Source organism: Phyllostomus discolor, chromosome 2, assembly GCF_004126475.2.
Source record: "Phyllostomus discolor isolate MPI-MPIP mPhyDis1 chromosome 2, mPhyDis1.pri.v3, whole genome shotgun sequence".
NCBI lineage: Eukaryota > Metazoa > Chordata > Mammalia > Chiroptera > Phyllostomidae > Phyllostomus > Phyllostomus discolor.
In genome coordinates, this window is record NC_040904.2 from 632,844 (window position 1) to 657,337 (window position 24,494).

The window sequence follows — 24,494 nt, forward strand, 5'->3', positions numbered from 1 at the left end:
TTTGAGAGTAAACAGGTAATATCTCTGGACGTTCCCGGGAGGGCAGCAAGCGGGAGTGGGTAATGCTTCTCACCGACTGTGGGAAGGAGCTCCCTGCCCGGACGGCCCAGGGCGGGCGAGGCTGCAGACCCGTGTCAGGCTTGCATCATCGTCCTCCTGCCACAGGTCGATGGGTCGCAGGGACAGAGTGGCCCGCGTCAGCCCGTGCCTTGCTGTCACCGAAGCGTGATGCGGTGTCTGCGGTGGGGGTGTGCCCTGCGGCTGCAGGCCTGGCGTGGAGGCCGTGGGCTTTGGCAGGTGCACGGGTCACCAGCCCGTGATCGCTGCTGCGGCCGCTCACCCTGAGAAAACAGCTCGTGGGTCCAGCGGTCTGCATGGGCACTTCCCGGGCTCCCCTCTCCCTCGGGTGTGAGCCCGCTCCCAGCGCGGGGCGGGGCGTGAGGGAGACACCTAAGTCAGGTGTGACGCCTCGGCTGGGAGCTCCCGGGGACCGCCAGAAGGAGACGTGTGCTCGCGTGACTTAGTGGCTCACGTGACCACGTCACTGAAACGTGCGTGATCGTTGAGTCCCCGCTGGGCCGGGCGTCCGACGAGCCCTCTGGACCAGGAGCCCGCGGAGCAAAGCCTCGCAGACACGCCTGAGAGATTCAGCGCGTGAGGTGAGGGTGGGTGCTCAGCCCCCTGTGCCGCAGCTCCCAGCCGGGTCCCCGAGCGCGGAGGGGAAGTATTTGCGAGAGAAACGTTGTTGCGTTGCTGCGGTCGCATCTGTCCTGAACGCGGAGCGAACCCTTTTCTTGCTGTTATTCCGATGATTTGCCCCACGTCACGGTGGGTTGGGTGTTCCAAGTCACCTGGGGGGGCGATTTAAGGTGCCGTTCTCTGTTCTCGCGGGGACGGGCGCGGGTCAGCGGCCAGCAGGCGCTGTGTCCTGTGGGGCCCTGGCCCGGTGGGGGTTGGTCCGCTGGGGGCCCCGGGGCCAGCTCCTCAGGACCCGTGGATCTGTCTCTGGAATGACACACGGCCTTGTCTCAGAGGGGTGAGGACGCCTTCTCTCCAGCTCCCCCGCTCGGCTGGGGGGCACCCCGGGGCCCCGAGGGAAACGCGTGGGTGTCCGTGTCACAGGGCTGTCCCGTGCCGGGTTTGCGGGAACGGACGTTCCGGTGTCCGATGCGGCGAAGAGACCCCAGTGCGGGATGACCCGTGTGGGTTTGGGCCCGAGGTCCGCCCTGATTTACTGCGCACCCAGTGAATGACCCTGCGCTGGGGCAGAGAGAGGCATCTAGAAAAGAGCCCAACAGCCCCTCCCCTTCCTTTCCCACCCCCTTCCCTGCTTCCCTCCTCCCTCCCCTCCCCCACTGCTCCTGCTGCACCCCGCCCCTCCCACCTTGGCCCTCCCCTCACTGCTCACCGCTCACCCATGGTGGTGCCCACCCCGGCTGCGTGTCCCACGCCAGGGCCACAAACTCCGGGGACTCCGGTGGCTCCTTGTCTTGGAAATGAGCTCATTTCCGCCCTGGCCTGTCCTCGCCCCCTGGAGTTCATACAGGCAGGAGCCCAGCCCACATTCTCCGTCCTTCCCACAGGCCTTTGCTGCTGTCGGAGATCCGGTTTTCAGACGTTTGTCTCCGGTGGGTGATTCGCTGTCTTTCTGGCGCTGCGTGTCACAGAGCGTGAGTTCATGAGGTTCCGACTCCAGGAGGGCATGCGGCCGGGGGAGGTGGCCCACACGGGGAGTTGACCCTGGCGTCTCCCCTTCGGTCCCCCCGGAGGACAGGCACGTGGCAGGAGCCGACTGTGGGGCATCCGTGCGGGAGGTTCGTAACGACTTTCCCAGGCCTGAGAGGTTGTGCGCCCCCCACACGCTCGACACTTCTCGCTCGGTCATCACATTCCTCTCGCACGTTGTGTTCAGAAAATACGAGGGTGCGTCTGCGCTCTGTCAGCGGAGTGTTTTCCAGTCCCAAGTTCAGTCCGATTCCTGACTACGAGGGCCACCGCGGGGAACGCCGGGACGAACGGGACGCCGTCACCGATGTGCTGTCCCCCGCGCCGGGACCTGGTGCGGAGCGGTGGCGCCCGGTGGCGCTCCACAGCGGCCTCCCCGGGAGCGGGCGACGTCTCGGCGAAGGGACGGCGCTCCCTGACCGGCACGCGGTGTTCCCTGCGTCAGAAAGCGCCGTGCCGGGGCGTGGGAGCGGGCCGTGCGCGGGCTCTGCCGGCCGAACAAGTGGAACCGCAGCCTCTCCAGGCAGAGGACACACGCCTCCCCTTGTCCTGGGCAGCGGTCGCGACCTTAACACAAGTGGCCACCGTATCGCAGAGCCCCGGCGGGGTGAGAGCGCCCGCGTCAGGGCTCACAGGTCAGGGGGGGTTCCAGGATCGCTGGCCCTGGCCACCCGTGCGCACAGGGCTCAGGACTCGCTTCCCTCCGGGTCCTCAGCTGCTGGCGGTTCCGATAAACGTGGGGGGGCTGGTCTGAGACATTCTCCCAACCGCTGGAGGTGACAGTGTGGTTAATGGAACTGTCAGGCATGACCGCTCCGCATCACCGGGCTCCCGGCAGATAACACTCCCACTCCGTGCGTGAGTCGCGTGTGGCACTGAGTTTGGAGAACTTTGACACCATCTCCTGCAGAACTCAGAGAAGACGACGCCATTAAAAAACGTAATGGAACTAAATTTTTGAAATCCATTCATGTGTCCGTTAGGCTTAGAAATCACCCATCAGGAAATGGGGTCCATGAAAGGAGGTTTTCAAAAGACGTCGGCTGATAATCTGGCTTCCAGACAGACAGGAAGCAATGTGAAGATTACAGGCCCTGGACAACAGGCCAAAGGCAGTGGCTTTGTCAGCCATTTAAAACTTTAGTGTAAATTGTTAGTCACCTCAACATAGGACCTCAAGCATGTGAGTTAAAATACAGGCTTTATCCATTAAATAGATTGCGCATTAAATTAAATTCTACGGTAGATTTTGTTTGGTTTAGTTTGGATAGTAGACATGTGTGCAAGTGTGTTCCTTTCTCTCCTGTGTGTGAAAGTGAAGGAAACTCGAATGTTCACGTCTGGAGTTGTGAGATTCCCACGGCTGTAGAAAGTAATATTTTAAATCTCTCAGGAGCCTTGGGAAAAAACATGGCGGGTCTCCTTCCTGCCGGGAGGCGGAGGGTGCAGGCGAGCAGGGCAGGGAGACGCATCGGAAAAGAAGTGATTCATTCGTGCGTCTTTACGGGCCGACTCCCAAGCCCTCACGGGGGCTCGGCAATCAGCGGCCGTGGGTGTGATGACCAGCGCACCGCGTGTTAGCATGTTCATGCCAACTGCCACCGAACAGGACAGACGGACACGCGTCCCCACGGAACTCTGCAGGTCTCCGGACAGCCAGGGGCTGCAGAAGCCGACGCCTGGTCACCGTGCTCACCGCCACCCCCGTTAACGGCGGCCTGGCAGATGCGGTGGGTTCCAGCTCCACCGAGTCATCAAGTGGGGCCGGCCTTACCTCTCGGACGGCCGCTGTGCTCTGCTTCTAATGTTTTAATAGCTCAGGGGATCCAAGCAGAACTGTTGAAGCTTAAGATGACTGAGCATCACCAACTACCATTCCTAAAACCCCTCCAAACCTGACACAAGTTGGGGTGTTTTTATAGTTTCCTTCTCCCTCCCTCCCCCTCCCTCCCTCCCTCCCTCCCTCCCTCCCACTCTCTCTCCCTCCCTCCCCTCCCTCTCCCTCCCTCCCCCTCCCTCTCTCTTCTCTCCCTCCCTCTCTCTCTTCCCTCCCTCCCTCCCTCTCTCCTCTCCTCCCTCTCCTCTCTCTCTCCTCCCTCCCTCTCTCTCCTCTCTCTCCCTCCCTCCCTCTCTCCCTCTCTCCCTCTCTCCCTCCCCCTCCCTCCCCCTCCCTCCCTCTCTCCCTCCCTCCCCCTCCCTCTCTCTTCTCTCCCTCCCTCTCTCTCTTCCCCTCCCTCCCTCCCTCTCTCCCTCTCCCTCTCTCTCTCCCTCCCTCCCTCTCTCTCCTCTCTCTCCCTCCCTCCCTCCCCTCCCTCCCTCCCTCCCTCCCTCTCTCCCTCCCTCCCTCCCTCCCTCCCTCTCTCTCTCTCTCCCCCTACATATCTATGTTACACTTTTGCATCCTATTTTACAAGCGAATTTTTACTTTCTAACAGGTCTTGTCTCAGCCAGTCACACGGGCCCATGCCTCTGTTTTTAACTCCTCTAACACACGTGTTAGCGTGGTGTGCCGCCGTCGCAGTCTCCACTGAAGGGCGTTTCTGTTGTTTCCGACTTCTCGGCGTGCAGGCGGTGCTGCGGTGGACACCGTGAAACCTGAACGTCCCCGTCGGGGAGGGGACTTTGAGTCACGGAACCACCTGGTCATGTGATCTGTGCACTGTAAGTGTCCACGCCGAGAGTGGCCACCAAGTTCTCCGCCCCCTACAGTGTGTAACGCAGCTGCCTGCAAACCGCCTGCCGACGGCCTGGTGAAGATGCTCATGCTGTCTTCTGTTTACAGTTGCTAACTGCTTCCCAGCTGGACACTGTCCACTGTATCTATTGGCCACTTGTGTTTACTTTATCAGTAATGGTTTGTATTCTTTTAAAAAAATTTATCATTGTTCAAGAACAGTTGTCTCCATTCCCCACCCCCGCCACTGCCCCCCGCCCTGGCTGTCCCCACATCCCACCCTCCATCCCACCCCCCCTTTGGTTTCATCCGAGTGTCCTCCATCCATGTTCCCGAGAACCCTTCCCCCTGTTTCCCCCCCCATTGTCCCCTCCCCCCATAGTCTTTATTTTCCAGTGAGTCATTTGTTCCTTTCCTCGTAACGTGCAGGAGTTTTAAAATATTCTGGACAGGAATTTTACAACACGTGTTCTCAGTCCTGCTTCTTTGTCATTTTTTTCTTTTTGCTCGTTTGGTTTTCCAGCCGGCTGCTACTCGTGAGGCTCTAGGTGTGCAGACAGTCTGAGCGGGGAGGGGAGGACGGAGAGCTCTCACAGGCCCCTCGCCCCGCAGGGCCTCTCGCCTCACCTCAGCCTGTGGGGCGTCTTCTGTGCCCAGGAGGTTGACTCAGACGTAGCCCGATTCATAACCCTCCGATAACTGTTGCCTGTTTGTTTGTCTAATTTAGGGAGTCTTCCCTGTCCAAGCCGGTTAATCTCCTGTCTCGTGTTTTCTTCTGGTGTTTTACTGGTCATCTTACGTGTGCTTCCTGGGTTCCAACCTAAATGCCACTTCCCAGTCTCCGTGTGGCCCCGCCTCCATCCCCTCCCGGCGTCCCCACCCACCTCGCCCGCCCCCCAGCCTCCCCTCAGCCGGCCCCTTCCCCCCCGGCCTTCCTCCGTCTTCCCAGTCGCGTTCCTTCCTTCCTCGGACTCCTCTGGGCTGTGCCTGAAGCATCTGAGGCCGCATTATGTTTGTTCCAGGATCTCACCCCCCGAATACTTCCCGCGCACAGAACCCGTAAGTCTCGATGCCCCCACAGCCCCACTCGATGCCTCAGAGAACAGATTTCCTGCTAACATTCACAGAGAGCAAGCACGTGCGGTGTGTGCTCGGTCTGGGCGACCGAATGCTCCCCCGGGACGCCCAGGCATTACTTTCCAATTCTCGCCTGTGTCAGAGGAGGGGCACTGGCCCGCAGGGTCCCTCAGCGGTTGCTAAGGCCTAGAGGTTCTTCTCAGTATGAAGAAGCCGCTCCCAACAACAAGTATTACCTGAAAACTGGACGATCTCACAGAGCAGTGACTCCATCGTCTCCCGACATGTGCCGGCAGGAGGACACGTGGACATTCCCCGCCGCAGCCTCTCCCGGGCACGGCCGACCCGCTGGGCAAGTGAGCCCATGGGCAGCCCGTGTGCGTGTGCGTGTGCGTGTATCCGGAGCGGTGTCGTGTCAGTGTCTGACCGTTGATATCGACCGCCCTCCCCACTCCGCGGATCTGCAGGGACCATCCCATTTGACCTTCAGCGTGAAGTTGCTTTTTAGTTGTAAAAAGTTCTCAGGATAGATGTGACTTTTACCACCGAGATGAATGGTTTTATTTTCATTTTTTGGAAAACTTTATGGAGGTGAAAATCACCTCTCAGAGAATTCAATATTAAATCTATCCCAAAGCCCAAACTTTATCTACAAAAGCAATAAATACACATACTGTGCAAAGAAATATACACACACTTAAAGCCTTATATATTTTTTTAGTAAGTTGATTTATTTTATAGTAATTTCCCCACATTTTCCTATATAAATATCCATCACAGCCACTCTAAGATAAATGTTACTTAAAGTGTTAAAAATAGAAGAAACAAATCAAAGTCTGCAGGATCCACAGTCTACTTCTCCATATCTTTAACTGAAAATACGGCCTCAGTGGCAGGAAGCTGGTGCTGGGGCCGTGGGACGCACACGGGCCGCAACGATGGCCCAACCACAGGGAGTGTGAAATAAAACGCAGTGCAAGTTGCCGTTCCCCCTAGAAGTCACTTTCCTGACGAGGACCCGGGCCGGAAGGCACCAGCTCAGCAGGGCTCCATCCTGGCAGAATCCTGATTAGATCATCACTCACCAGGAGGCGTCTCCGTGGGTGTGTTGTCACTTTCCACAGACGCCCTGTGTCCTTCTGCTCCTTGCGAGGCTCTGGGGCACTGGGGACGCAGCCGGGGCCCAGGGGCGCACGTCAGGCTCCCTGGGAAGAGGCCCACCAGGGCCCTCGGTGCCCCGCGCCCCCTGCACATGCGTCCCAGCCAGCCGGCCCCGGGGTGGATGGAAGGGCTGTCGGTTCAGCAGGTTCAGGGGATGCGATCCCCCCGCTTGTTACAAACACGCCGGCGCAGCAGCTGACAGACTTGACAGAAGGCAAACCCATGGGGGAAAGGTGCTGGGGTCAAGCCACACGCACGGGGGACCGTGGAGCCCTTCGGCGTGCCCACCCCTCCAGTCCCAGGAACAAGGTCACCACCTCCGGCGTCTGCCATCACCGCGCAGGACCTCGGCGGCCGGCGGGGCGCAGGGAAACAGCCCGCGGTGCTCGGGGGGCGGTGAGCCAGGCCCGGGGCCGTGCAGGCTGGCGTCTGGAGACGCCTCGGGCAGGGCGCGGGGCGGTAGTTCAGCGGAGTGTTACAGGGCCGCCCGCCCCCCCGCGGAAGGGTCTGCTCGGTCCGACGGCCATCCAGCCACCGGCCACCGGAGACGCCGCCCGCCCGCCCGCCGGTCAGTAGCAGCCAGGGCGCAGGTACCTCAGCGGGGGGAAGGAGCTGGGCACGCAGCTCAGGCAGCCGCCGAGGCTGCTGGGCAGGTAGCGCGGCGGCGCGCAGCTCACGGGCCGGTACCTCGGCGACGGGCAGTTTCTCACCCAGTAGGTTGGGGACTGGCAGCCGCTGGCCGCACCGCAGGACGGCGAGAAGCCGCCGGGAGTGAAGCCCCAAGTTTGGTAGCCCCTGCCCCCCAGGCTGCTGGGTCTGCAGTGGGGGAGCGGCCGGGAGCTCCTGGGTGCGCTGCTGCGCCGCCCGAGGCCCTGGGGGCCGTCGGCGAGGGTCCGGCGCGCCGCAGGGGCGCGGGGAATCAGTGCGCCGCCGGCGCGGGTCGTGCGCCCCCCAGCAGTCTGGGCCTGTGGGCCGTGGCGGGGTCCCCCGCTGGCTGTGCCGCGTGCACCGCGCGTTGTTGTCCCCGCCGCTGCTGCAGGGTCGCAGGGCTCACGGCAGCTCCACGGGGCTCCCCCCACGGTGCAGGCCCCGGGCCGGCAGCTGGGCGCCCCGTCGCCCTCGGAGTCCCGGCGGTGCTCCAGGAGCCAGAGGCTCCCTTGGCAGCTGCTGGGCAAGCCGAGCCCAGAGGCGGGGCTCCCACCCCCGGGGCAAAAGGCGACAGGAGTCACCACCGGGAGGTAGCAGTGCCCGGAGGGGCCCAGGAGACACATGGGGGCCGGTGTGTGTCAGCTCAGCGGGGACAGTGTGGTGCACGGGCCGAGGGCTCCTTATATCTATCTCCCCGGGGACCACGGGTGGCACGCGGCACCCCCTCGTCGAGGTGGTGTTTAGCCACCGCCGCTGAGGCCTTCACACCCACGCAAAAATGCCTTTATTTTGGTTCTGCCAAGTAGCAATCATCGCCCGTTGGCCCTCGGCCATGACGCACCACCACGGGCCGTGCTGTCGGTGGGTCGGGGTTTTAATGTGAGCAGGCCACCTGCCACCTGCCACCTGCCAATCAGCGGTTACGAGAGTCGGTGCCTCTGTGGGCTCCAGCAGCGTGGTGATTAAAGGGTTAACGAGGAGTCCCCGGAACAAGGAGCCGGCGCTCGCCCAGTCTCCTGGCCGCGGCCAGCCCCCAGAGGCCGCGGTCCTGTGTGCTGACCAGGCCAGGGCGCAGGCCGTCCCAACGCTGCTGCTCCGCGAGAGGGTGAGACCTGAGACCTTCCCGAGAAGGAACTGCTTCCCCCAAACGTGCTGTGCTGGGCCGTGCGCCGGCCACAGCCCGGTGGCCGGTTCTGGTCCACCGTGGCTGGAGCATTCCACCGGCGATCCCACCGTGACCTAGGGACCTGGGGGGGGGGAGTGGGGGCGACAGTGAGCTCCTCCTCAGGGGCCAGTGGTTGCCGAGCAACCCCGTCTCCTAGGAGCTGGTTTCCCTGAAGAGTCTGTGCAGTCCGGAGCCTCAGAAAGGCTGGTTTCCCGGGACTGCGCCCTCCCGGGTGAGGACGGTTGTCCCTCCCTGCCGTCTGTTGCTGTCACGGCTGTCAACCCCCCACGCCGCCGGCGCGTGACGTGCCCCCCCCCCGTTTCTCCCCAAACAAAGCTTTTCTGTTCTCGCTTTCCCTTTGTCCTGCATGCGTCCTGCACTTTGTCCCTGTGTCGGAGAGCGCGGCTGTTTCTGGTCAGCACCCACCCAAGGGAGCACCCACCCAAGGGAGCACCCACCCAAGGGAGTGCCCACCCAAGGGAGTGCCCACCGTGTTTAAAACATTGTCTGCAGAGCCTGCGGGGGCCCCGTGCACAGCAAATAGCGCTTTGCACTGCTGCCAGCGGAGGCTGAAGGACACTCCCTGAGATTTTCACTTACACTAAGGGGCTGACGTTTTGTTCCTGAAAACAAAGACGGCAACTCACACGTGCAGCCTCCACGGAACCGGAAGCAGCCACGCGTGTGTGGGCGGCGGTGGCGGCAGGTTCGGACCGGGGGAAGGGTGGGCTGTGGGGACGGTTTGCGAAGACTCGATCCTCGGAGAAGACAGGAGCTCTCCTCCCCGGTCTCCGCTTCGCAGCTGAGCTCCGCAGAGGCACACCGCCCGCTCCTTGGAGGTCCTCCAGCCTCTCTTGTCACACCGAGTCTCCCGGCTGCCCCCTCGGCACTCACTCGGTGAGGCGACACCCCCTGGTGGGAGCAGCTCCGCATCCAGCGCAGTTGGTTGTCTGGCGAAGCGTCTCTCAGGTGGAAAGGTCGGGACCCGGGAACCGTGTTTTCATCCTGCTGTTGGACCACGGAGCATCCTGGGATCTGGGGCCGAAATGTCCAGTCCTGAGGTGGGCAGCACAGAACACAAGATACGGAAGGCAGCTCCGGCCGGCTTTGCACAGAGTTACTCTGTGGGTCTCCGTGACGCGTAGGAGCCCGGAGGCCCACGGGTCCTTATTCCGGCCTCTCTCCATTACCCCAGGTGTGGGCTCCCCTGCAGCAAGCAGAGTACGGGGGAAACACGGGTGAGCTGGTCCCCGTGAGGCCCACCCACTCCCCTCCTGACTCAGTGTCACATGTAGAGCATCTGAGATTAGTGCCGTCCACACCAGCACAAGTGCAACACAATACACAGTGCGGAACATCACGCCGTGCAGCGAGACTCCCGGCAGGAGACTCTGGGACGTGCTTCCGGGTCGTGCCCATGGGCACCGTGCGGGCTGCTGAAGGTGCGTGCAACCCAGGGCGACCGGCCCCAGCACCGAGAGAGACCGCCAGCGTCTCCCCCAGCTTTCTGCTGGGTCTGGTACGGCCTCAGCAAGCCCAGCGCTCCGTGTGCTCATTACGGGGCCCCTCCTGGCTGTCTCAGGTGCAGCTCTGACCCGGGAGGTCCTCTGGCGGCTCCCTGCGGGTCTCCGGGGCTCCCTTTCTCTTGTACTCCCTCCTCTCTCCCTCCCTCTCTCCTCTGTCCTCTCTCTCAGGAACGAGGCCGTCTCTGCCCGCTGTCCCATGCCCGGGGCACCCATGTTGCAGAGAGTTAATAACCTGCTCTAGTGACCTGATTACTTTGGCGGAAGAACGGGCCCTGCCCTGGGTGGGACCCCCACCCTGGCTCGCCGGGAAGCCCCCCCCTGCTCTGGAGCCCTGTGTCCGTGTGGACAGAAACCTGACGCACAAGGAACACCGATTCGCCTCCTTTGCACACAGTTAAACAAACGCAGACCTGTTTCGTGCGTGGCCTGTGGGAGTCCGCCTCCCCGTAATGCAAAGGCCTTGCTCACGCCAGACAGCCGTCGTCTCTGTTTCACTGTGGTTTTCCCGTCTCCTCACTGTCTCGAGCACAGAGAGCAGTGTCCCGGGATGCCCTTCACGGAAAGGCAAGGTCAGTCCCGCTTTGGGCCGGCCAAGCCCCGCCCCTTGCACTCTGACCTATGGGATTGCGTGTATGTGTCTCCCCCACAGGTAGCGTCTTTGTTGTTTCCTCCTCCCGGTAAGAGAAGCTGCGACACTCCTCCGAGAGTCCCGCACACAGACAGGCTCTTGGAGGAGTGCGACTCCCCGGCTGTTGAACTTGACCCCGAGCGACACAGCCTGAGCGGAGTGGCCGCGGTGTCGCTCTGCGCGTGCGCGAGGTGCCGGTCCGCGCGTGCGCAGTGTGCCGGTCTGCGCTGGGAGCGCCCCTCCTCTGTCCCGTGAAGGTTCCCACTGACGTGTCGGGCGTGGTTCGCATCGAGCAGCAGGACACGCGCAACAGCGATGATGTGCGGGTGAGCTTTTACCTGTAAAAACACCCGGGTGCGTCTTACCGCAGCGACGCCGTCCTGAGACCCGACGCCCGGGGAGTCCGCCAGGTCAGAAGCCCACGTGCTCGGTGCTGGGGCTGGGGCGGGGGTGGGGGTGCGGGGGCCCCCACACTCAGGCCCTCGGAGGAAATGCTCCGGATGAGACTGGGGGCGCCCTGCGGCAGGACGGGAGGCGTGCCCGGAAACGAGCGCACACTGAACCGCCGGGAAGGGAGGTCACCGAGCCCCGGGGACCCGCTGCGAGAGCCCCTCGCGACCGGACTGGAGCGACTGGGGCTGCAAAACAGGCGACACGGTGTCAGTCTGTGCCCCGGAGTGTGCAGTGCCCGTCCCGTCTCGGGTCCTCGCTGACGTAGGCGAGTGATTGTGCACAGGACGAGTCAGGGAGAGCGGACCGGCCTCCTGCGGGGAGCAGCGCAGACGGAAGCTGCAGCTGCCTGCACACCCCCCCCCCCGCGAGGAGTCACGGCCTCCTTTCTGGGAGCGCAGCATGGCCCGGAGCGAGTGCTGACGGAGGGAAACCCTGACAGCACGACCTCCGCCAGGGGGTCAAGGCCAACATCCGTGGTGAGGCCTGTCCATTGCTGGTGTTCTCGATAGGGAGCTTGACCTCCATGGTGCTTCTCCGTAAACCCATGACCCCAGTCCGACCCTGAGAGAAATCTCAGGCGAGTGGAAGTGGAGGGCAGTGTCCAGCACTCCTGGGCAGCGCTCCTCAGAGCCCCTGAGGGCGGCCAGGGGCCCCCAGGGTGGCCATACCGCAGCAGAGGGCACCCCCAGGCATCTCCGTCCGTCCCAGGGCGGGGGACTGCAGACCCGGGGACGGCAGGAACAGGCACCATGCTCTCCCAGGTTGGGGGGGGAGGGTCAGATGGGTCAGAGAGGTCACTCAAAGGTGGCCGCCTCCCTGGGTGGGCTCCTGGCAGCTCCCGGACACGCTCCCACCCCCTGCTGGGGTTCTCCCACCAGCAGCTCCCTGCCCGTGCGAACGGCCTCCGGGCTCCTCCTGAAGCTCACTGGACCTTCCAAGCTCCCTGCCCCGTGGGCTCGCCCTCCGCCCTTCGCTGCTTCCAGCAAAGGGGCCTGGTGTCACCTGTGGGGACGGTGGCCTGAGAGGGACAGGGCACAGGGCGGGGGCAGGAGGGAGGTAAGGAGTGTTTCTAGCCACATGAGGCGGGAGCCAGGCACCTGAGATCGGGCGAGCGGCTCAAAACCCAGAACGACTCCCCCTCCTTGAAGTTTTGCGATTCTGCTCGTCAGCCAGATGAGGACCGTGTGCCCAGTGTGCTGCGGTTTTGTGAAGTAATTTCTTCAAGGTAAAACAATGCATTATCCTAAGATTATATTCGGATTATGACCACATGTAAATTTCCCCGTAAAAAGTGCCGAGGTGTGAAATTCCAGTTTATCGGATTACTGGCTACCGAGGTAACGTGGTTTCTAGGAGCCCAAGATGTCTTTCGGGTACTGCCACGGGTCTCCATGGCAACCAGCGCGCTCGGTGGGGTCTGTTGGGAGGGTGCGCTGCTCCCTTGAAATCTTCCTGCTTCTCTGCTGTGTGGTTTACTATTCACGAAAAGTTCTAGTTCACTCAATCACGATGCATTTTAAAGACTTTGACGTGTGTTTCCGGGTCCACACTTCTAATGCCTCGTACTGGGGTCTGATCACCAAGTTCTCGGCACCATCGGTATCGGTGCCAGGGCTTTCAGGATGTTTGCTGATTTGGTGTGGAGGATGGTGCCTTATTATTGCCCTGCGTGCATTTTAGTGAGGCTCCCGAGTGTGTGTGGTTTTATTGATTGTTAGCTTTCTGCGTATGGATCTTGATAGTCAATTTTAACATCATTCATTAAACATATTTCATCAAAAGAGACTCTTCTGAGAACCCAGAGGAGATGAGCCCCTAGAAAGGGTAGTTGAAATCGACTTTACCACCATACCCAACTTCGCTTACAAACTCACGGCGGGTATTGAGGGGGGAGAGCCGACTCCCAGGCCAGGCACTCGGAGGCTCCCATGTCCAGAGGGGACTGGACTGTGAGCCCGGTGCGCTTTGCCGGCGCCTCTGCTGACTGGACGGAAACCGCCCCGGGCGCCCACCGGCTCTCCAGGTCCCCAGCTGGGGTCTTCAGCTGGGGCTCTGACCCCACTCCATGTAACACACAGAGGCAGACACACGCAACACCCACAGCACAGAGGGGCACACGGACACACGCAGTCACAGACAGCAGACACAGAGGCACACGCAGATGCAGGGAGACACAGCACACACACACGTGTGCCCATTTCACAGGGTGGTGCACTGTTAAAGGCAAAGCCAGTGAAGTTCCTGGAGCCCATATACCGTGTCTTAATCAATGTGGGGCAAACAAAGGTTTTTTGAAAAGGACGAAAATGTAGGACCCATAAAATCGGACTACCTTCAAATAAGGAGCTTTGAGCGTAAAGACACCGTCAAGAAAGGAAAAAGGCGGCGGTGACCTGGAAGAAGACACTGAAGACCCGGGCACCCAGCCAAGAGCGGAGGGGCCAACCGCACGAAGGATCCCCTCCCGTCTGGAAGCAAACCTGCGACCCCAGACCAGGAGCAAGGACGGGAGTGTTTACTTCACGACAAAGTATGTGTAAGTGGCCAACAGCATTTTTAAAATGTTCTCAATTGGATGAGTCATCAGTGAAACTTGAAATACAACCCATTTGTTATACTGACACGCTCCCTCGCACGGCTGAAGTTAAAAGGCCCGACCGGGGCAGATACCGGCCAGGACGGCGCGCATCCCGGGCCTCGGAGAGCAGACGCCGGCTGCCGGGCGCCGTGCGCATCGCTGCGTCCCCGCGGTCCCCACGGGCGCTGGGGCTGCGCCCACACATCCCTCTCAGTCTGCCGGTTCCCCGCCTCCGTGCATCTCCCAGCGGGAACACCTTGGTGTGCGCGTTATCAGACAGGCGGAAGAATACGAGCATTTTGTGCGTCGTGTCTGAAAGGTGCGAACGGGAAACAGCCGCGTTGCGCAGCCGCAGCACAGGGATCGGGGCCGTGGCTGGTTCAGAGCCGCGCGCATCACATGTCCGGGCACGCGGACAGGCTGCGCGTGTGCCGGCCGCGCGGACGAGCCCCCTCCCCCCACCCCCGCACACATCACACGGCGGCAGCCGCTCCACGGGGACCGGTTCCGAGACACGCGCCCTGCGGTGAGTGCATGCGTCCCTGCGCGGACTTCAGAGGGCGCTACCCCGCACCGAGGTCGTCTCCGCACCCCTGGGCTGGGCCGGGCGGTGCCGCCTACGGCTCCGGGCCTCGGGCCTGCACCTCCCGGTGCCGCACAGCAACACGCGGTCAAATCGTTCCCTGAGAGAGAACGGGGCGCGTCCAGTGGGCTCTGCTGGGTGAGGCCGAGTGGGCGGGGCGGGCTGGGTCCCACGGCAGCTGTTTTTGTGGGCAGTGAAGTGCACGCTGATGGTGGAAAGTGTCGCGTGTGCGCGAATTAATGTGTGCGTTCCACTGCTGCTAAAATCTCACGTAAAATTGTTGTTAAAACAAATGGTCCGATAAGGTCGACCCCAGGAATACGTCTGAGCTAAAGGCACCTTAATACGACTGAATCACTGGGGAAGGGGGCAGGAGAGGGCCTGAGGAAGGTTCTGGAAGGGAAAGGTGCACACGGGAGAGCCTCAGGGGACGGCGAGGCCTGGACGTCCTCCCAGCGGTGAGGGTGACGCCCAGAGCGGCTGCCCAGCCTCAGTGACGGGGTCGGAGCAGAGGGGGCTCTCAGCGCTGACACCCACATGACTGGGAGGCGCAGCCCTAGCGAGCGCCGGGGGCACTGCTTTCCCTGCAGGCTGAGGCGGCTTCTAGATGTTTCCACTCCCCAGAACCGTGAGCGTTCGTGCTGACAGGCGGTGGTATTCTGGTCTGTGACACACGCACCCCTGCCGTTCCATGGGGAGCGCGGGAAAGACGCATCGTTAATGCAGACATGTCCCCTGGCCCGTGACTCCGGGGAGAGGCTGGGACAGAGCAGGGTCGCCCGCTCACCCCGCAGCCTGAGGGCCGGGCCAGGGGGCTCTGGGGCCCAGCAGGCGGGTGACAACAGTTCTGCTGAATAAACCGACAGTTTCATGAATTAAGGTGGGCTCTGGTTTTGAAAGAACGGTTTTTCAGAATACATGCACCAGAAGGGCACCCGGTGCTGATGGTGACACCTCCACTCGAAAGCAGCCCGTTGGAGGGGCTGCGTGTAAGTCGGGGCTTCGGGACGTCCACTCCCGGGGTGCTGGGGGGGGGCAAGGCAGAGGAGGGGTGAGGCTGGGAGGGAGGGACAGCGAGAGACGGGGCGGGGCACCTGATGGTGCTGGGAGGGGTCTGTACTTCTGGTCCGCAGAGGGGGGCCAGAGGGGGCCGCCCAGGGTGCGAGCAGAAGCAGAACACGGTCCAGTCAGCCACAGAGGGTCGTGCTGGTGGGCGCTCCCCAGAAGAGAGCGGTGAGCTCGTCCCTCGTCTTGTCACAGTGACCCCAGCAGAGGCGCTGGCCGGGAACCCCACGTCCTGATGTTTGTCTTGCACGCACCAAGGCTGCTCATCTCCGTATTTAAATGAACTCGAGAAGCCCAGTGGACAACCAGATTCTCCGTTCTGACTTCACCCGTCGTCACAGCAGAAACAAACAAATCCCCCCCCACACACCTGAGGGACAGTGTGGTAACCCAGACACCTGTGCGTCCTGGGGGACGGGAGGAGGATGGACGTGTGGGAGGGGCGGCTCGAGTCGGACCAGACGCAGGACACGTGGCGACCGGTGGTCACCACGGGAAAGGGCGGGGTCCTTGAAGACTGGACTCTTGTCCTGGGTCCTCGGGGTGGTCCCTGGCTGGGACAGGGAAGCTACTGCCCCCCCCCCCCCCGCTGCAGTGGAGCAAGGTGGACGACAAGGGGGGACGCATGTGTCAGAAGTGGACACCCAGTAAGGAGAGGACCCAGGGGTCAGAGGCTGCTGGACACAGCTCTGTGTGGTGGGGGACCTGAGGGCATCCAAGCCAAAGGGCAGCCCCATAATGGAGGGGGCACAGGGCTCAGCCGCCGCTGGCCCCTGGGCGGCGGGAGCTGGAGATGAGGACGTGTCAGGGAGAAATCGGGCTCCCCGGCAGGTCTGGGTCCCCGGCTCGCGGTGGGCGGACAGCAGGAGGTGTCGGCGCTGCCGGGCTCACAGCCGGGGGCTGGCAGCGGTGGGTGCGCCACGGGCCTCTCGGCAGCTGCCCCCGAGCCAGGCAGGGTCCAGACAGGTGCTGGGCAGGCGGGGGGCACCCCCACAGCTCCCCGGGGCGGAGCAGAGGGCGGTGGGCAGAGCAGAGGGCGGTGGGCAGGCGGGAGGAGTGTGGGGGGGATTCCCGAGGGTTCGGAGCTGTGGCTCCGGAGCAGGTGTGGCTCTCTGGGAAACCGGGGGGCTGGTCTCCAGCCTCTCTGTCCCCCCTTCTGGCCTGATCCCGGCCCATCCCCGGGTGGCAGAGGCAGAGGCGCCTGCTTGGTGTGTGAGGCTGGTCCAGGCTCTTCCAGACGGTCCGGGAGGTGCACCCCCCCCCCGCCCCCCGCACACGGCCGATCCTCCCCTTGATGTGTCTCTCTCCAGCTGTGGCTGGGGGGGGTGGAGTCTCCCCAGGCCCTGCCCTCTCGGAGAGGTTCCCGCTCCTGGAATCCCTCCCGGCTTCATCTGCAGAGGCTGCAGCGGCCGTCTTTGAAACACCGGCAAATTACCTCTGAGGAGAAGTTCCATTCTTTTGGGAAATTGCCCAACGTGAGAAATTTGAGAGCCTGCACGGTGTCAGAGGAGTGTAATATGAAAACGTTCGATGTGTCCAAACGTGCGCTTTGCTTTATTCTAGAACCCTGGTGGGAAGTGACTTCCCACCAACGTGTCCCTATTTTAAAAGCCCCGGGAGTCGTGTCCGTGTCCGTGTCCATGCGGAGATCAGCGGAGCGGAGGGAGGGCTGGTCCGTGTGTGACGTGTGCTCCGTGCGGGGCGGGGCGGACGGATGGAAGGGCGGGTCCTCCAGCACACGAGGGTGGGCCGACAGAGCCGGGCGGGGGAGCGGGACTGGACGCTTTTACGGTTTAGGGTGAGGCGTGCGTGGCGGCCCGAGTCCCCGCTGAGGGCTGGTGCTCCAGGTGACGACCGTGAAGACACGGGCCGGGTCTGACCTTGGTGCTGGGGCCGGTTCCGAGAGGAGCTCCTACGCCGCTCCCCGGGCTGCAGCGCCGCGGGGAGCAGAGCGTCTCCCGGCACGGAGGCCGCGGGCTATCGGGGAGTCTCCTTTCAGGAAGGTTCGTTTCAGGAGACGCGTGACCGTGTCTGGCCCGACCACCCCGTCTTCTCCTGCGTGGCGGCTCCAGCGGCTGTTTTGCTGGGGAGGTTAAGGATCTGATCTGTGATTCTCTTCAGCCGAAAACTCGGTGTAACTCCCAGCAGTTTCTTCTGCTTTAACGCTCGGGGGGCGCACCCAGGCCGCTGCGTCTCCCGCTGTTCCGGGGGCTGTGTCGCAGGCGGCTTCTCCGGGCTGCGGCACTGCGGGGGGGGGGGGGGGGAGGAGCCCTGCACCCGTGCGTGGGGACGGTCTTGGGGGGACTGCAGGGCAGGGCACGGGACCCCCGACGGCGGCCCCTCGGTGATGTGTGTGTGTGGTTCACGCGGGCGGGCCCCCCCGGGCCTGCAGGAGGGGGGTGTGGGGTCAGGGGGCGCAGCGTGTGCTACCACCTGCTCTGGCAGCTCCGGCGGGCGGGCACCCGTGGGTGAGGTCGCAGTGCTGAAGGGCGAGCTGTGTGATGTCCTGTGTTCACGGGAGGGAGCCTGAGGCGAGGCGGTTTCGGTCCCTGAGAGGAAGGGGCTAAAGGGGGACCGGGGTCTGAGCGACTGTTGGGGTGGCCGGCCCCCACTGTCTGCTGCGGCCGTGTACACAAACACGGGGGGGGAGTGGGTGCGCAGGGGTGGGGGCACCGATCACGGGGTGCATTCCTGCGCCGGTGCTCACTGACCGCCGCACTACCTCCCGCCTGTCCGTCCGTCTCAAGGGGTGGGATGGGTCGTCGCCCTCCGTCCGTCCGTCCGTCCGTCCGTGTGCGGAGACTCAGTCAGCTCTTAGTGAATATTTGCTGCCGGCCTCGGAGCCCTTGCAAAATATAACTCAGGTTTCCTTCACTAAATGAACGTTGACCTTTGCCGAGTCAAGCCAATAGTCTCTCTCAGGCCCTTCTCTCGCCACCCACCCATCTTCCCCGGGATGTGACAGGATGCTTGGCCGGGGGGCTCGGAGGGGGGACCCTCCCCGTCCAGGGATCCTCCTCCGCCCCACTGCGGAGACCCCTGATTAGTACTTGTCTCGGCGGGGCCTCCACCGTGGCCTTCAGCGTAATGAGGTGCCCTAAGTTAGCACGCCCCCCGGAGGTCCCGGGAGAATCACGGAGTTCACGTCAGCGGGGAGAGTCGCACAGCCCGTGACCAGCAGCACAGGTGCAGGGCCGGGGCCACTGGGGAGGCTGCCGGGGCCGCTGCCGTCTGCCTGCACGGAGGTTTGACTGTGAGACCCCCTGTGTGTGTGTGTGCTTGTGGCTCAGACGGGGCGTTCGCAGAGTTCGCTCGCCCCGTGCCCTTCGCTCCCACAGGAGGACACACCCCCCAGACGCCGCAGAAGTTGGGTTCACGTCCATCCACACTCCCTCTCGACTGCACGGAGACCGTGCGGGGGCGGGGGGGGGGGGGCGTCCCTCCCGCTGTCCCGGGTCCGGTCCTCGGACTGCGTCCCCCCCGCCCACACACGGGGCCTCTCTCGGGCTCCCTGGGCCTCTGTGTTTATCAGCTTCACTGAGGCGTGGCTGGCGTTCGGAAAACCGAACATGTTTGAAGGGTAACGTGGTGTTTTGATATCTGCATCTACCCCAAATCAAGACGATGTCATACGTATCCCCCCAAACTCCCTGCCACCTCCCCCCTCACCCCCCCCCCCCCACCAGGCAGCCTCTGACTTTCCGCCACTTTTGGTCTTCGGCCCGTCCTCACGTTTCATCAGATTAAGTGACATTTTACAGTGTCTGCTCTTTTCTCCTCCCTCTTGCACTCACCACACTCATTTCAGCTTCACCGTGGCTGCAGCCGGCCTCGGGAGTTCATCTCCGTGTTTTACGGAGACCCCGGTCTGCTCCCTCCCTCCCGTGTCCGTGGGCCGCTGGGCGTGCGCCCTCCTGGCTGTGCGCCGTCTGTCCTTGGGAGTGACAGACACACGCCACGCACATCTGTGTGCGCATTCCGAAAGGAGGCCAGCGTTCACGCCTCCTGAGCGAAACGACTCGATCGCACGACAGGCCGGTGTTTAACTTTTCAAAGTGTTTTCCGAGGGGGCGCCCCACAAGGGGGGGGGTCCCACTCCTCGCTGCGTTCTCCGGCCCTGGGGAAGATTGGACTTCCAGACACGCGGTCATTTCACGTGGAGCACGCGGTCTCCCGCCGTGGTTCTGGCGGGCTGCTGGCCGAGGGTGCCGGGCACGCCCCCGTGTCCCGACCGCCCGTGGGTCGTTTCAGTGAGGAGACGGCCGAAGGCTTCGTGCGTCTTGTGGTCGAGTCTCGAGTGCTCTTGTCGCTGAGTCTGGGGCGTTCTTTAAGTGTCTTCAGGACAACCTCTTCATGGGCGTGTGATTCACAACCATGTTCTGCCGTCTGCGGGTTGTCTTTCGTCGCTGCGACCGTGCGTGTCTGAGAGCAGACCTTGTCCACGCTGCAGTGCGGTTCATCGCACCTGAACTTCCAGGTGTGTTCCCGGCGTCGTACCCAAGAAACTGCCGCCCAGCCTCACGTCCTGGAGGGTTTGTGCCTGTTTTCACTGCCCCGTTGTTGAGACCTACTGTCCTTCCTCGCCAGTATCCGGAGCTCCTGCTGCCAAGGGCGCGTCCCCGACCTCAGGGTCAGCGTGGCCCCGACCCGCCCGGGCCGCCCACTGGAGACCTCGTCCCGCCGAGAGCCCAGCGCTGCTCTCAGCTCCCGAGTCCCCATCTGTCGCACAGACACCTGCTCGGTCCGCACACCTGCCTCCCCCCGCCCCGGAGGAGGCAGGCCCCCCCAGCCCCCTCCGCTCTGCGTTCCCCCCGTCGCCTCCCCTTCATCTTGGAGGTGCGGCGAGCAGCCTCCTCGGGCCCCTCGGCGTTCGCAGCGGCAGGCCAGGTCCGACCTCCTCCCTGGCTTCTCTTCCTGCTGATCTTTCCGGCGTGTTTGCTCAGGAAACAGCCCTGGGAAGTAGACACAGTGTTTCTGTCTGGGGCGAAGGGCGGCGTGTCCCTGTCTGTCAGCGAGTCCCTGACCCGCCGACCCCTGACCTCAGGCTTCCTCTCCTGCGGAGACCACCCGCAGGCCGGGGTGTCCTCAGGCCCCTTCCTGCTGCTGGCGCGGACCGCGGCTCAGGTGACGACGGTGAGAGGCTGGCCCTCGGCTTCCGCTGCAGCCGCTGTCCCTGCCCGTGGTCTCACGTCTCAGCCACCACGGGGACGCTGTGGCCGCCACTGGCCGGCCAGCATGTGGGCACCACCTCGGGCCCAGCCCGGTGCTCGTGGCTCCTTCCCACAGATCTCCATTCTCCGGCTGCAGTCCCCCCCGGCTCCGCGGTGTCACCGCTGACTCCGTCCCTCTAAATAGCTGCTCTGCAGCAGGCGTTTTGGAGCAAACACGATACCCCCGGTGACAGCGGCGTCACGGCCAGTGTGCGCAGGCACTCGCCCAGCGGCCCCTGAGCAGCCCGCCACAGTGACCGGGAGGCGGAGACGGCAGCTCAACGCCACGTGGGAAACAGCCTGGAGGGGCTCTCGGGCCTGTGACCACGGCAGGAACAGGCCCAGGGGGAGCCGGGGCCAAGCGGGGGGGTGGCCTTCCGTCCAGGTGGGAGGGGCCGCGGGCGGCGGTGCCGGGCTCCCCCTCCAAACAGCGCCGCCCCCCAAGGGGCTCCCCGAGAGCCCGCCCGCCCCTCCTGGGGGGCCAGGCAGAGGGAGTCACCGAAGGGACTTCGGTCGGGAATCAGCACCGAGGGGAGAGCCCTCAGACGGCCCCAAGGTGTGGGACACGGGGCCAGCGGCCAGCGCTGGAGACTCTGCAGCGTGTCTGCGAGGAAGCCCGGTCCCTGGGGCTCAGCAGCAGCGACAGGGACCCCCCGGGGGTGCGTCCCGAGGGGGGTTTGTTCAGGACGAGCAGCTGGGAGAGCCGTCCCCGTCCACACGCCCGGGTTCCGAGCTTGGTTGCTGGGTGGCAGCGGCAGAGCGCGGAGGGAAAGGCCGGCGGGGCGGTGTGGCCGGAGGGCGTGCTCCCAGCCCAGCAGGGGGGTGTCTGGGGGGGCTCAGGAGCTGGGGCAGGCGTGGGGGCCGAGGCTGGTGGCTCCCTGGGGACGCCCCCACCAGTCCTGCTGGAGCTGGTTCTGCCGTGACCGCTGACGGCTGCGCCAGGGCCCAAGCAAGGCCCACGGGCAGGGGCGGGGTGTTAGACGCGATGGCAGAAACGGCCCCAGCGGCACCGACAGCGCGGCTGCTCGCTGCATAGTTGTGGCGAGACCAGATTCCAGCAAAGCACCCGCCTTTAATGCTATTTCCCCTTTGTGCCGCGGCTTCCAGAAGGGTCCGCTAGTGAGGGTGGCCTCGCTGCTCCCCAAACCTGCACGGAGCAGAACCGCGCTCCTCGGGTGTCGGAGAGCGTGGCTGCTCACAGCCTCCGACGGGCACCTGCGTGCGGCCCTGCTCACCGCGCAGCGCACCTGGCACCTGGAGAAGCCGAGTCCCGGCTTCGCCGACGCAGAGCGGGAACTCTGGGACGGACTAGTGTTTGCCGCGGCTGGGTATAACTCGGGGTGAACACGTTCCTGGTCCAGTGGGGGCTTTTTACGTGCTCTGCGCGGCCCTTCAGTGTACGCGTGGGGACCGTTAAAATGGTCCCACGTGGTGCACCCAAGACCACTGCTCCCATCGACGCGCCGGCGGCCCTGACGGGGCACACGCGTGTTCCCTACGTGTCTTCCTCACCGGAAGGTGCGACCTGCAACTCAGGAACACGGACGGCGCGTCTCGTTTTCCAGGCGGCTGGTTGTCCTGACGTGCCACAGACGCCCCTGTTCGTCTGTGAACCCTCAACTCCGCCCTTCGTCCCGGGTCACAGCTGGGGGGTCACCGGCTGGGCCCCCGCCCCCCCCCAGCCGTTCCCGTGGGACGGTCCCACGAGGTCTCAGGGGCCCATCGCAGTCTTCTCAGCCTGGAAGGCGAGCGGCCGGGGTGGGCAGCGGCTGGAGGAGCTGCTCGCAGTCCCACAGTCGGGGTTCTGGGGGCCCCCCCACCCGGCTCAGAGTCAGAGCCCAGGGAACCCGAGTTGACCGCCCACGCTGTGCACCCCGACCCCACGTCACCCCGAACCGTCACGGAGCCAAGCATCGGCCACCCACGGCCTCACAGGAGCCCGGCTGCTCTGGCAGAGCCGGGGCCTCCCGCTCCCCTCGGCTCCACGGCCTCCTGACCTCCCCGGCGAGCGCGGCCCCTCCCCCCACCCGCTCTGTGGTTCTGGTTCACACACACAAACAGTGTGAGGGAGTGAGTTCTCTCTTCTCCCTGCAGACATCCACACCATTGTCATCGGGTGGGAAAAAAAAGAGAGAAACCGTATGATCTACAACCCACAGAAGCGTCGACCTGAAATATTAACTGCGACAATGAACTGTGTGATTCCACATGAATTCAATTTATTTGCTGCCAGGACCATTTCCCGACTCAAAGCCCACTTAAGAAACAGTGAAAAGAGGAAGATGAGCAGCTTAAGTGCACTGGCGACCTGAACTTGACCTCGTCACATTCAAAGGTCCTGGCTACCGAGTGGCCATGAAGGGTGTGGAGGTGAAATTCAGAATTCCCAGGCGATTTCTTTTCAGGCAATGGGGCCCGTCCTGTGGTCAGTTCGATGAGAGTGTCCCACCGCAGCTGACCGACTGTGTGTGGGTGGTACACGGACCCAGATTTGGGTGGGCCCCCTCCCCCCAAGTTCCCAGGGCTAGGTGGGCTTCCGGTTGGTCCCCTTTAACTCCAGTGTCTGTGCGTTTCTGACTAGTTACACTGTATTTACATTCACCTTGTTACAGCCAGACTCCATGTTTCCACAGGTGACGCCCAGTAAGGAGCTCAAGTGTGGGCTTCTGCTTGAACTTTTACTGACCTGTAACAAAGTGTCCCGGTGACCTCACTGACCTGTAACAAAGTGTCCCGGTGACCTCACTGACCTGTAACAAAGCGTCCCGGTGACCTCACTGACCTGTAACAAAGTATCCTGGTGACCTCACTGACCTGTAACAAACAGGGCCCCAGTGACCTAAGTAGTTTAACAGGTTTTCCAATCCCGGCTCAGCGCCAAAGGCTCCAAAGAGAAACAATTTCATTCCCTTACAAACAGGAGCACAGTCGTTTGTCCTGAGAGAAATCCAAATTCCCGGCTATCTCAGGAGCCGGTTCACCCACTCAGGACGTCACCCCCTCCACGGGCCGCGTGCTCCTCACTCACAGGGCCGTCCCCAACCGCCGGTCACACAGCAGGGGGGCTCACCAGTGTCAGAGGAAGGCCCCAGGAGCTGCGGGCTGGGCGTGCCAGGGGCCGGAGGCCTGCAGGGCCTGGGGCCGGGGTCCTGAGGGTGGCCCTGGCTGAGTCCACACTCCGGGGCTGGGCACTGCGTAGATGCATCAGTCCGGGAGGGGCAGGGCTTTGCCCCGTGGCTCCCAGGGGGGCAGCTCTGGGTGGCAAAGCCCGCCGGCTGGCTGCGTGCTGGGGTACACGGCTGAGACTCGCACCTGCACTCCGCTGAGGAGCCTCCTGACGGGCACATGGTCCTTTCACGGGTGCTGGCATGGGAGCCGGCCACGAGGACAACCGCGGGGAGGCAAGAGCGTGGCACGCCGCTGTCCCGCGGGCACGGCTCCGGCTTGAGGCCTCGGGATTCCTCCGCCCGGTCCAGCAGCCAGGTCCTGCTGTGGCAGCTGCTGGGCAGAAACACCCCGTTGCCGAGGCACGGGGGAGGTGAGCTGTGCTCGATGGCAGAGAGCGGTGGGGCGCCGCGGGGGCCCCTGAGCAAGGGGCGGTGGCTGGGGGGCATGGCGTCCAAGCCCCGAAGACTGTGGGCTGTGGGGACCCGGCCTGCCGGGTCTGAAGCCTGAAGGCTTTGCTCAGGAGGTTATATGCCCAGAGCTGGGCGTGGGCTCCGTCCCACCTCGTGCGCCAGCGAGCGGGTTGGAGGCCGCAGCTCGTTAGCACGCTGTGTCGTCACGTGGGAAGAGGATGACAGCTCCGGAGCAGAGGCCAGCTCCTCCCGAGCCTGCACAGCGGCTTCCCCGGGGCCAGGAGCTGACTCATGGGGTGGGGTTCGCCCTCTGCGAGCCCCAGCGAGTCCCCCACGCTGAGTGGGGCTTTCTGAGTCACCCCGACTCTCCACGCCGGTGAGAGGGCAGTGAGAAATGCACTCGGGAACAGCCAGTCGGAGACG

The 24,494-nt window shown here is 63.4% G+C and overlaps 2 protein-coding genes across 2 annotated transcripts; both read right to left on the bottom strand.

The window, feature by feature from the left end:
• Window positions 1-7,206: 7,206 nt before the first annotated feature.
• Window positions 7,207-7,908, bottom strand: LOC114490006 (keratin-associated protein 24-1). The gene has a single exon (XM_028503893.1). It carries the CDS (start codon window positions 7,906-7,908, stop codon window positions 7,207-7,209), a length of 702 nt encoding a protein of 233 aa, XP_028359694.1.
• Window positions 7,909-22,960: 15,052 nt separating this feature from the next.
• LOC114490007 (keratin-associated protein 27-1) lies at window positions 22,961-24,161 on the bottom strand. The gene has a single exon (XM_028503894.2). It carries the CDS (start codon window positions 24,105-24,107, stop codon window positions 23,514-23,516), a length of 594 nt encoding a protein of 197 aa, XP_028359695.1. The 5' UTR covers window positions 24,108-24,161; the 3' UTR covers window positions 22,961-23,513.
• Between the last annotated feature and the right edge of the window lie 333 nt (window positions 24,162-24,494).

Bases quoted from the DNA above. Each gene is read 5' to 3' on its own strand.
- LOC114490006 (XM_028503893.1), bottom strand. From the start codon at position 7,908: ATGTGTCTCCTGGGCCCCTCCGGGCACTGCTACCTCCCGGTGGTGACT.
- LOC114490007 (XM_028503894.2), bottom strand. From the start codon at position 24,107: ATGCCCCCCAGCCACCGCCCCTTGCTCAGGGGCCCCCGCGGCGCCCCA.